The 12,148-nt window shown below is 45.7% G+C and overlaps 1 protein-coding gene across 1 annotated transcript in view; it reads right to left on the reverse strand.

Moving 5' to 3' along the window:
- Positions 1 to 12,148, reverse strand: part of STAB2 (stabilin 2) — a 148,076-nt gene that overhangs the window by 49,850 nt on the left and 86,078 nt on the right. The window contains exons 37-42 of the mRNA XM_015422556.1: positions 10,904 to 10,999; positions 10,562 to 10,607; positions 6,555 to 6,631; positions 4,728 to 4,853; positions 2,765 to 2,838; positions 1,073 to 1,144 (exon numbers count right to left, since the gene is read on the reverse strand). Of these exons, the coding sequence (XP_015278042.1) occupies positions 1,073 to 1,144; positions 2,765 to 2,838; positions 4,728 to 4,853; positions 6,555 to 6,631; positions 10,562 to 10,607; positions 10,904 to 10,999 (491 nt within the window). The remainder of the gene's footprint in view (positions 1 to 1,072; positions 1,145 to 2,764; positions 2,839 to 4,727; positions 4,854 to 6,554; positions 6,632 to 10,561; positions 10,608 to 10,903; positions 11,000 to 12,148) is intronic.

The raw sequence follows: 12,148 nt of genomic DNA on the forward strand, positions 1-12,148 counted from the left end.
TCTTCCAGTACAGCAGGAGAACTCTGGTCTCAGCCCCCTGTTCTCAGCTGTTGATGGACAGGCCGGTGGCAGAAAAATGGGTGGGAGGGTCTTCAGCATCGTACCAGTATGTGACATCATTTCCACCACAAAACCATCATACTGGGGCAATGCTCTAGGGTTCACCTGAATGAATATTAGAGTGTTGTTCCAATGCAATAATGTCACTTCCACTTTGTGCAGGAAGTGATGTCAGACTATGGTGTGCTGTCAAGGAACTCATCCCTGCCCCCGAATACTCCTACCAGAGTGTCAGCTATGGCTGCAACCCTGCAGCACCCAGGCCTATGTTTGTGATGGAAATACAGGCCTGCTGTGCTGATTTGGGGGGTAAAGTTGCCAGGTTATCCCTTGCCACCTGGAGATTTGGGGATGGAGCCTTGGGAGGACAGGGACCTCAGTGGGTACAATGCCACAGAGTCCACCCTTCAGGGCATCCATTTTCTCCAAGGGAACTGATCACTGCAGTCTGGAGATGAGCTGTAATTCTAGGAAATCCCCAGGTCCCACCTGGAGGCTGGCATCCCTATTGGGGAAGAGGACATTCAGTGACCACCCGTCCCAGTGCTGATTAGCACAGGAGAAGGAGGAGCTGAACTTAAAAGACACAATATATTTCCACCATTACTTGGGAGTAAGTCCCATCATTTATTCATTTATGTAGTACATCTTTACCCTGCCCTTCCATACAGGAGGTTATAGTGGACTATTTAACTCTCCCCTCTTTCATTTTATCCTCAAAAGATACAGAGAAGATTCATGTGACCCCAGAGTAAATTCATGTGGCACTCCATCTTTATTATGCTTTGGAGCCAAGTTCTCATTTTAAGCCTTGGCTGCACATCTGCCTGCAACTGGTATACAGCAACTGCAACTGGCTCAGCAGCTGGTTTCTTTATGTCAGTATGTAGATATTTATATGTCCCTGTTAGGATGTGTCCCAAATAGATTATGGATCTCTGCTTCAGAAGTAACAGCTGCAAAGCAAAACCATTGCATCAACCAAAATCTTGACTAATACAAAGGTACTCACAATTGAACATAAACTGATATAGGTGCATGTATTGCCATTTCCAGAATATCCTTTTAAACAGTTGCATGCTGCCTGCCAGGAACAGAAATAAATCAAGGTATGTAATAAGACTGAAAAAACGTTAATATCACCTCTTTTTTTTTTAAATGGCAATGCGTATATGAGTGGAAAAACATCATAAAGAATAATTCAGTCCATTCTGAGCTCATATCTTCTTTGTAACTTGCCTTAAGCATGTAATCTAGCAGTATCCTCTCCCTGCTAGTGCATTTCATAGCTTCCCCCCCCCTTAATAAAAACGAAATGTTGTAATGAAAATTTAATAACCTTTCCAGACAGGCATTCATTCATCATTCCAGTTTATCTTGGACAGCTCATCCGGAATGCAAATACCTGGGTACTCATGCAACTTTTAGTTGGCCTACCAAAATATGTCAGCATTTTCAAACATGAGCACTTTGCTTTAAGAAAGATTTTAGCCTTAATACTATATTTCTTTTCTTCCCTTTGTTCAGAGAACATAGTATGTCATAGGATTCCTCACAATACTTAAACAACCAACAACCAACAAAGGAAAAGTGCTATATAAGTGCTAAGTGTTCAAAGTGTTTCACATATTTCGCTAATTCTTGGGAGGCAAGATGAAGCCATTATTATACCACTATATTACAGACTGGAACCTGAGGCACAGCCTAAGCCTATCAAGAGAGTTTATGGCAGAACTAAGGTTTGAACTGGTGGCTTATTATTGCTACTAATTAGTAATCATGCGACACCACACCAGACACCACCAAAATATTGCAGTTAAAACAGAATAATCAGGAAGGGCTCATAGCTCAATAGAAGAGCTCATACTTTGAATTCATAAGGCTCAGTCCCTGGCATCTCCAGTTAAAGGAAGTTCAGCAGAACTGTTACATACATCAGCCTTGAAGAGGTGACAGTTCTGGGCTGAACAGACCAATGTTCTGATTCAATATACAGCAGTTTTCATTTGATTGATTGCTATCTTTAGCCTATGAATCATCACTGAATATTTATTGCATTCACATCTGGCCTTTCTTCAACCATGCAGTTCATGGAAACAAGCATGGGTACCAGGAGGTCTCCGGTGCAGTCACTAATCCAACCTAGACCTGCTTAGCTTTAGCAAGGAGCGTTGCCTCACATGCCTCTCCTACTTTTCCATTCCCTGTACGGCCAGACACTGGTATACAGAATAGAAGAGTCTTCAACAAACAAAACAAACACAGTTTACACCACAGTGTGTTAATGCATACAATCCATTTCCCTGGGACCAGTGAATGCCTGCCATACAAGGGCCCCGGGCATACGGGCCGGCTGAAACGCGGCTTCTCCGAGCCGCTCCAAACTTGCTACGCCGCGGTGGGATCCCACGGATCCCCTAGCCGCGGCGCAGCACTCCCCGGCACGCTCAGATGCCGGGGAGGAAAAGTCCGAGGGGAGGGGGGAGGCTGCCGAACTGCGCATGCTCGGGCATGCGCAGTACGGCTGGGGGCCGGGATGCGGCGGCGCAAGGACGCGCCGCCGATCCCACAGCCCTGCCTGCGCCGCACCAATGGATGCAACCACGCCTGTTTGCTCCGCCCCGGTTCCGTCCCACTCCCGGCCCAAATGGGCTCGTATGGACGGGGCCTTAGTAACACAAGATGCATTGTTGAAATTGCTTACCTGATTGGGTCCGATATGAGTGCATTCAGCATTTTTGTCGCATCCGCCATTATTTGTTATGCAGGGGTTAATTTCTTTATGAGATCAAACAAGAAAAGCAGAAAAAGATGAGTACTCTTCCATTTCTCATGAGACTGCATTTAAGGGATCCTAGAAATGCAAGCTACTTATTCCAATCATTCTCATCATTACCCTCTGGGTGCGTTCAGACGGGGCATTTATGCCGGTATAGATGCCGGTTGGAATCGGTGTACTTATGGGCGATCACACGGCGAACATCTGCCTTCCATCCCTAGCCGTTGCAAACAGCCTTTAACCGTTGTATTCTGCTACTAGGTCCCCAAGTGGTGGTATCCTGAGTGCACTGGTTCCAACCGCAGTATCCCCATCTGATCACTCTCCGTCGGTGTAGAGCCACTTCCATTCGGAAGCCTGAGGCTTCCGCTTTTCGGCCGCCATTTTTTTTAGTATGCGATGTGCGCTTGGGCGAAGCTTCGCCCCATCGTTAATATATATATTTTTTAAAGGTGCCTAGCGTAAGGCTTTAAACGAGTCCGGGACCTCACGGAGGCCATTTTCAGAGTAAAAATTTAAAGGGACGTCTTCGCTTCAAGGCATGCTTTAGGGGTTGGGTTGTTCTGCGCCTGCACAAAGATCTTCATTATAAGGAAGCCTGCCTATGCGCATGCGCAAACTGTGTAAAAAAACCCCAAATCAGCCAATGTGCTCTGCTGAGCGCCTGAAGTGTGGACGGGCATATCGCGATGTGCTGCGCAGTCAGGAGGTAAGTGTGATTGCGTTTCTTCCAGATCAAACTGCTCCGGTTCCAACCAGAGCAGTTTATGCCGGCTAAAATGCCCCGTCTGAATGCACCCTCTATGTCTTTTAAGCTCATTTCCTTGGTATCACCAAGACAGAGACATATCTATAACCAGGGCTATTTTTGGGCAGGAACACACAGGAACGGAGTTTTGGCTGGCTTCAGAGTTGGCCACGCCCACTACAGCCAAAATCTCTGTGTGCATGGCTACAGAGGGAAGGCCTGGAGAGCGACCCCCCCCAGCAAATCCAAGGTGGGTTGGCCAGGGGGCCTCCTGGAAGGATCTGTCCAAGGGCTCCTCGCAGGACAGATCCTTCCAAGGGAAGGCATGTGGTGTGGCCTAATATGCTAATGAGCTGTGCTGTCAGGGGTGTGACCTAATATGCTAATGTGTTTCTGCTGTTGGGTGTGGCCTGTTATGCTAATGAGTTCCTGCTGGGCTTTAAAACCCCTGATATCTACTATATATAGTAGCCAGTGCTGGCAGTACTGTACCCTTTCCTTTCCTTGAATAATGTCAAGGAACTATAACAATCTTCTCAGATCTTTTCCTTGATATGCAGAGATTTTGACACAGATGGGGGAGAACTTTGAAACAAATTACACTTTATCAGTATGCGTCACTTTCACCTTATAAAGAAGAGGAAGAGGAGGAAGAGATTGGATTTATATCCTGCCCTTCACTACCTGAAAGAGTCTCAGAGTGGCTTATAATCTCCTTTCCCTTCTTCTCCCCACAACAGACACCCTGTGAGGTAGGTGGGGCTGAGAGAGCTCTTTTGAGAACTGCCCTTGAGAGAACAGCTCTGAGAGAACTGTGGCTGACCCAAGGTCACGCCAGCAGCTACATGTGGAGGAGTGGGGAATCAAACCTGGTTCTCCCAAATTAGAGTCCGTGCACCTGACCACTACACCAAACTGGCCAAATATCTGAATCACCTCCAAGGCCAGATCAACAACATGCACCAGTATCCCCAATGGATAACTTCCCAGGCTGGTTCAGAAATTTTGCATCTCCAGGCAATCCTCAATGAGTTTACCCCATATTGTATTAATGTGCACAATACATCCATGGAATAGACTGTATTTTAATAAGCACTCTTAGTTTGATCAAAGATGTGTACATACACAGTGGATACTTACCAAGACAGACTATTCCATCTCCAGTGTAACCTGTTTTGCAAGCACACACTCGATTTCCTGGAGTGGTCCGTCTACATTCTGCTTCAGGGGAACAACCTCCATTGCTGATTTCACATCCATCAATGGCTGTAAAAGGACACACAATGTAAAACTACAAGCTGGTGTTCTTTGAGGAATCAAGTGAGAGGGGGACTAATAATAATTAATAATGAGCATATGGCAGTGTGTGTAGTATAGCCAGGAGATCCCAAAATTGTCTGGCAACTTGAAGTTCTAGCTTTGTTAGCGTTATATACCGCCAGGGGGTGAGCTAGACTTGTTTTTAAGGCAAAAGAGGTTTCAGAGGTGGTTTGCCATTGTCTGCCCCTGCATCACAGTCCTGGTATTCCTTGGAGGTCACCCATCCAAATACTAGTCAGGGCCGACCCTGCTTAGCTTCTGAGATGTGATGGGATCAGGCTAGTCTGGGCTATGCAGGTCTGGAAGAGGGGGGGCTAATCCAATCTCACCTCCCCCAAATCTTCCTCTACCAGGCTTCTGGTCTTTCATGGGCTTGACAGGATAAATTCTCCTACCCTCCCTTTTCTCCTTTAACTAATACTTGGCTCTATCTCATCTGCAGCAATTTCATTCCTCATCAGGATTTCCCCACCCTTTCCCCATGGGTTAATTTACATGGATACGTGGTGGTTTTTTTTTGCTGCATACCCAAGCAGTTTCCCCAAGTAGGAAGAATTCCCTACATTGTCTGTGGGTGTATGGCTTTTCTTAGCCCCCAGAGGAAGGCTAATTTATTGCTAGCTATAGTCATGGCTGCAGTCTTCAGAGGGCCAAATACCAAATACATCTGACAGAAAAATGCAGCTCAAGCACTCTGGCAAACATGTTTCCAAACATATACATATGAAGCTGCATTTTACTAAATCAGGCCATTGGTCCATCAGGGTCAGTACTGTCTATTCAGACTGGCAGCAGCTCTACAGGGCCTCAGGCAGAGGTCTTTCACATCACCTACTGCCTGACTCTTTTAGCTGGAGATACCTGGGATTGACCTGGGACCAGGGCCAGCCCGAGGTTTTTTTGCACCCTAGGCGGGGCTACCTTCTGGTGCCCCCCGCGCACCCAATTATGGGGTTGCCAACCTCAAGGCGGAGCCTGAAGAGAAGGAAGTCCTACTTCTCTCCCCCTTTAGGCGAGCGAGGAGGCGGCGGCGAGGTTTCCAGGCACCCAAACAAAAACACCCCACATTTGGATTTACAAAAGCCGACCCCGGGTGGAGGGGGAAGGCGAGGCGGCCTTGCACTCCCCTTTCGCGCGCCCCATGCCACGTGGCTGGGAGCAGCAATAGCACACAGGCTTTTGGTGGGGGGAGGCACAGTTCGGCACCCCATCCAGGGCCCAGCGCTCTAGGCGAATGCCTAGTTCGCCTAGTGGGTGAGCCGGCCCTGCCTGGGACCTTCAGCATGCCAAGCAGACGCTCTGCCACTGAACCACCCCACCCCACTCCCCAGTATGGATTTGTATGCACACATTTGCAAACATCTAAGTGCAGGCAATGCCTCTTAAACTTTCTGAAAGACAGATTACGGGCAGAATCCAAATCTGGCCCATGCACAAACCCAACTGTGCACAATATGCTAGATCTCAAAAGGTCTTTGCTTCCTTTTCCTGTAAATTTGCATTTTAAAAAACAAACTGTTCATTGTAAATGCATTTGGAATTATTCCTTTTCTCAAATTAACACATGAAAACGTCGTGCCTCCCTCCCCAAACTGAAAAATATTAGTGACAGTGAACAGTCTTTTGAACAGAAGTAAATCCACTTGCCTGTACAATGTGTCCCGTTCCCTTTAAACCCAGCTGCACATTTGCAGTATGATGTCCCTTTAGGATTAAGAAGGCAGCTAAAATGGGAAAAAAGGGTCACTGATACTCAGAAAGGAAGACTTAATCTGCAGCATTACCAGCAGTCTTTCATGCCTCGTCATTCTGAAGAGTTAATGAACATGCAAAACAGATATGAAATTGATAATACTAATTTTTAAAATGCCAGCTTTTCTTAAATGGTCATTCTAAGGGCCCAAAATGTATGATCAAATATTCTGCCTTGATTGATAAACATTTTAGTTTGCTATGTGATAAAGGTAAGATAAAATATATATTTATTTACTTTAAAATGTATATACCACCTTTCTAGAGACCCACTCAAGGTGGCTCATAAAGCAAAACAATACAATAAACCATTAACAGCACAAATATTCATGCACAATAAAAGCAAGCCATTAAAAGAATCATAATACAATAACCTAAAAATGATATTCATAAGACAGTTGGCAGGCTAGGAACTGACCATAAAAGACTAAAAATATGTAACGCCTCCAGTTAAAAACGTGGGTAAAAGGAAATGTTTTGGCCTGGTACCAAAAAGAGGGTATGGTAGGTCTCAGGCAAATCCCAAGCAGGCGAGCATTTCGAAGCAAGGGGCCACCACTGATAAAAGCTAGCTCTCTCTCTCTCTCTCTCTCTCTCTCTCTCTCTCTCTCTCTCTGCTTGCCATCTGCTTCATATTGGCAGGCTGTGGCACAGAGAGCCAGGCTTACAGTATGGGAAATAGCCCCGGAGAAGACTCTCCTGTCTGTTAAGTAGAGTTGTGTGGAAATGGGCATTTGAAGTCTTTCATGGCATGGAGGTAAATAAGGCAACCTAGAGAGACAGTGTGGTGTTGTGGTTAAGGCTATCACACTAGTATCTGGGAGACCTGGGTTTGAATGCCCATGCCTGCCATGGAAGCTTGCTGGGTGAAGCAAGCTCTTTCAGCTCAGCCTTCCTCAAAGAGTTGTCATGAGGATAAAATGGAAGAGGGGAGAATGATGTAAGCTGCTTTGGTTCACCATTGGGGAGAAAGGCAAGGTACAAATGAATTTCAGCCCATTAAGCTTCTATTAACAGGACAAGGCATTTTTCTCCAGACCTGCTGACAATCTTTCAAATACCTCAACACCAAGCTAATTAGGGCCTTAAAAGTAAGAATCAGCACTTCATTTTTAAACAAATAAAGATTACTTCTGAAGGAAATAACGAAGATTCTAGTGGTATGACTTGCTACTTTTTAAAAGGCAAACAATTGGGGGCCACCAAGATATGTATGTGCACCAGATACTATGAAGTGACTGTGAAACTGCATTGACCTTTGTGATTTTTTTCCTTCTTGGATTTAATATCTGGTAGATATGCCCTCCCCCCCCACATACGGAAAGGCATATTTGTCTTGGCGATGGGAGGGGAGATGGAATTCTCCCCCGCAAGTCCCATGAGCCCCCCCCCCACTTGTCAATATATCTATATCCACACCATAGAGGATATGATCGATAGAGCCAAAAATGGAACTTGGGACAAACCAAGGGGATTTCTCTACAAACTGGAAGGAAGTCACAGAGTTGCAGAAAAATCTGATATCTTAAAAAATAAATTGGGGAAATAAAACTACCGAAAATAATAGAAACAAGTCCTATCAGTGGCTAGTGGGGGTTGTGAGGCAACCGCAGCAATATTGCCAAGCCTTTATTTCTGTAAAGTAAAGCCGGGGAGGGGGACTGGACTGGGAGGCAGAAACAGCCCTGGAAAAGGTCCTAGAAGAAGCTCCATCATGTCCCCTGATAGAAGTGGACTTTCTAGGGTCAGGTCCAACTGCATCTACCAGAAACTCATGGAACTGGACTATATGAGTCCCTGATACCTCATTAGACATGTTATGAATGACACTTGATGTTACAGAAGAGGGAGTCCTGCAAGGATAAACAGGGAAGGGGAATCCCATTCTCTCCTGTTCATTTTTTGCTCTTCAGCCCCCCCATTGTGTGTGCTTCCCCATCCCCTGCTTTTCTCCACTGGCTATTTTTTTTCTCCTTCCCAGTCCCCATCCTCTCCCTACCTGCAGTCATTATAGGGTTAATGTGTGTTTACCTTGTGTGCTATTGTTTAGATTGACCTGGAAGCAGGGGTCATTTCGTAGAAAAAGAGTTAGGGGAACTCATTAGCATAACTCATTAGCATATGCCACACACCCTGACATCACCAGAAGTGTGTCATAAGGCCACACCCCCTGACATCACCGGAAATGTGTCATAAGGCCATACACCCCGCCCCCAACGGTCCCGGTCGCCACCACCGGCCTTGCAGCTTCACTGCCGAGCCCCATGAGGGGCCCGGCGGTGGACCTGCAAGGCCGGCGGGAGTGCAAGGAAGCTCCGCGAAGGCCCTCCCTGGCCCCAGGCAGGCAGGGGTGGGGAGAGGCGGGGAGGAAGCAACTTACCCTCCCTCTTCTCCTGCCTCCTCCTTGCTGAATGAGGGCCGGAAGCGGGGCGGCCGGAAGCAGGGGGTGGGGCTTCATCATGTGCCCCGCCCACCGTACCTCACCCGGGGGAACTGCGATCCCCCACGATCCCCCCCAAAATGACCTCTGCCTGGAAGGAAACCTGGCACAGAGTCAATGGGAAGAAAGCCTGGGAAAGTTATTTACTAACAATCATTGGTTAATGCATTCTGGTGATTTCCTTCTAGGGGTCAAGAAGAAAGGAAGAATCTCCACTGTTGTAGATCATGTGGTCAAAGTGTAAAGATGTAGTCTTAGGTGTCTTTATTGTTTTGTAGATTTCCTGTGAACCCTTCCCTTAGACATAAAGATTTTTACATAGAAGAAAATGCCTCCTCTCCAGTGAAGCAAAGATCCATTGCAAGCTCTGAATATTTAACTATTTTGCCAATTTCCCCAACACTTTGTACCTGGCCAAATTATTACTAAACCCCTTTCAGCACAGGGGAAGTAGCATGCAGGCACTGGAAACCAGCTGACACTGGGTGTTGCTTCATTTTCTTAATGTGGTAACCATAACGACTATATTTTCACACATCAAAGTTTGCCACCCAATTATTTTTTGCCAATGTGTGCACATGGGCAGACATTGCTGCTACCTTTTTTTGGGGTGGGGGGAGTTAACCCTCAACTGTTCAGTTAAAAAGTCATTTGGTATTTTTCTGCATACCTGGGGTTCCTTGCATCGCCCAGCTTTGTTGATTTTTTGATTCACAAGAACAGATCACCCATGACTACTACCGTAGATACCAAAAAGAAGACTCTCTAAAAGGAACTTTATATTTAAGCTAGGATAGTAAACCCTAGGATAGGGTGTTTTTTAAAAAGACAAACGATAGCTGCTCATGTAATCTTTGTCAAACCTTGGAAGAAAATTTTTCTCCCAGGTGAAAAATGGTGGTTTTGCATGATCAAATACACGGTGTATTTAAAAAGAAAGCCCTTAAATAAATATTGATGTTTGGAGACAAATGGCGTACATGAAATGCTTGAAGGTAGTGATTAAGTTAATTATTCATATTCTGCTTGTCTCACTGAAACTGTCAGCTATAATACCATATCTCACTGAATTTTCTGTTGGGTATATTTTCTGTGTGTCAAATAAAACTTAAAAAGGAAAAAAGACTGTTAGGTATGCTAGAGCACCTGGTGCCCATAAGGTTCAGAGAAACTATATAGATCCCCAAGCCAACTGTTACTAATCGAGGTGGGGTAGCTGAGTTGGTGAATAAACCACCTTAGTTGGTCTTAAAGGTGCCACTGGACTCAAACTTTGATCTGTTACTAATCCATATGGACTAACTGTGGGATCAGGGTGGGTGGTATAGTTCTAGCCAGTGAGTAATGCAAAATTCCCATGAGAGCTGGTGCTTCTTTTTTGGGATGCCCTCTGCTTCAAAAATAGTGCTGTAGTCAGTGAGGCAAAGTTAACTTCTATTAACTGGTCTGATGTCATACATACTTTGCACTGGTGTGGCAAGTTTTGTTGCAGTTGTCATCTTTGGCTTCTGGGGATGCAAAAAAGGAAGAAAAAGCTTTTCTTATGGTACAATCACAAAATGAGAACTCCCCCCTTTCCCTTCAACTCTATCTGCCTAAAAACTGATATATGGATACTGCAGAATCACATGATTCAGATGTTCATAGATGGTCTTCCCTAATCTGGAAAATCTTCCTGCACACGGTACAAAAATCAAGCCTACAACTCTTTCCTAGACAGTTCTTTTTAAAAAAAGAATGAAATAATTCAATCACAAAATTGGAATTGTATCTTTAGACCTGCGTTGAGGACAGCCACACTTACCGGTATCGCATTTCACACCTCTCCAGCCAACGTCACATTCACAAGAGCCATCCCCTTTTATGCCACTGTTGCATTTCCCATGGATACAGATACACTCTAAATGCAAAGAGGTGGAAGGCTTCAAAATCTCACTTGATAGTAAATCTCACTTGCTATTCATGGCTACATTAATAGATCATATTCGGGCCTCGCCATCTGAGCCGGGGTGGGGTGGAGGAGACCGAGGGAAGGGGGGGAAAGGAAATCGGCGAGGCCTGGCGGCTGGCAGCCGCTCAGGCCTCACCGTCAGAGCGGGGTGGTGGTGGAGGAGACCAGGGGAGCCTTACCTGCTGCTGCCTCCTCCTCCTGCTCTGTATGGAGCTCTTTCTCTCCCCCCCGCAAGTATCGCGGGTCCCCTTACTTGTTATATCTTTTTTCCCAAGAAGAATAATGTGCCATTGACTCAGGGTGCCCCCATTCATAGGGCATTCCATGCAAGAGACAAACAGAGGTAGTTTGCCATTGAGGAATTTCAGACAGACGATATAATCCGGAAGAGGAACGGTTCCCAAACGGTTTCTGGTCTGTCATTTCAGACAGAACCGTTTTAGAACCGGTTCCCTACTGGAATATATTTGTAATTTCACACACAAATGCATTTGCCATTGAGGAATTTCAGACAGACGATATAATCCGGAAGAGGAACGGTTCCCAAACGGTTTCTGGTCTGTCATTTCAGACAGAACCGTTTTAGAACCGGTTCCCTACTGGAATATATTTGTAATTTCACACACAAATGCACCCAGTTCTGATGCGCTTTTCCCCGCCGTTTTTTGCCCACGCGGGTGATCTCCGGCATTTTTTTAACATTCGCTTTATAGCGCTATAGTGCTATAATGCAACAGCATTATATCAACCCCATTGGAATGCCTGGAGTGTTGTGTTATAGCACTATACCGCTATAGCGCTCTAAAGCGAACGTTAAAAAAAAAGCTGGAGATCGCCCACGCGGGTGGAAAACGGCGGGGGAGAAGCAGTGCAGTCTGAAATGACAAAACGGCTTCAAAAGGGTAATGTGAAATTCCTCATTATTTTTCTCTGTGCCATAACACCAGTCTTCCTGGGTGATCTCCCATCCAAGTACTAACCGTGGCCTAGCCTGCTTAGCTTCCAGGTTTTGATGAGCTCGGGCTAAGCTGGGCTACTTGGATTTCCCAAAGCAAGGAGTAAAAACAAAGAGATATCTTCGTTATAAACCATGGAAGA

This window comes from Gekko japonicus, unplaced genomic scaffold (assembly GCF_001447785.1).
Source record: "Gekko japonicus isolate JY-2015 unplaced genomic scaffold, Gekko_japonicus_V1.1 scaffold1164, whole genome shotgun sequence".
NCBI lineage: Eukaryota > Metazoa > Chordata > Lepidosauria > Squamata > Gekkonidae > Gekko > Gekko japonicus.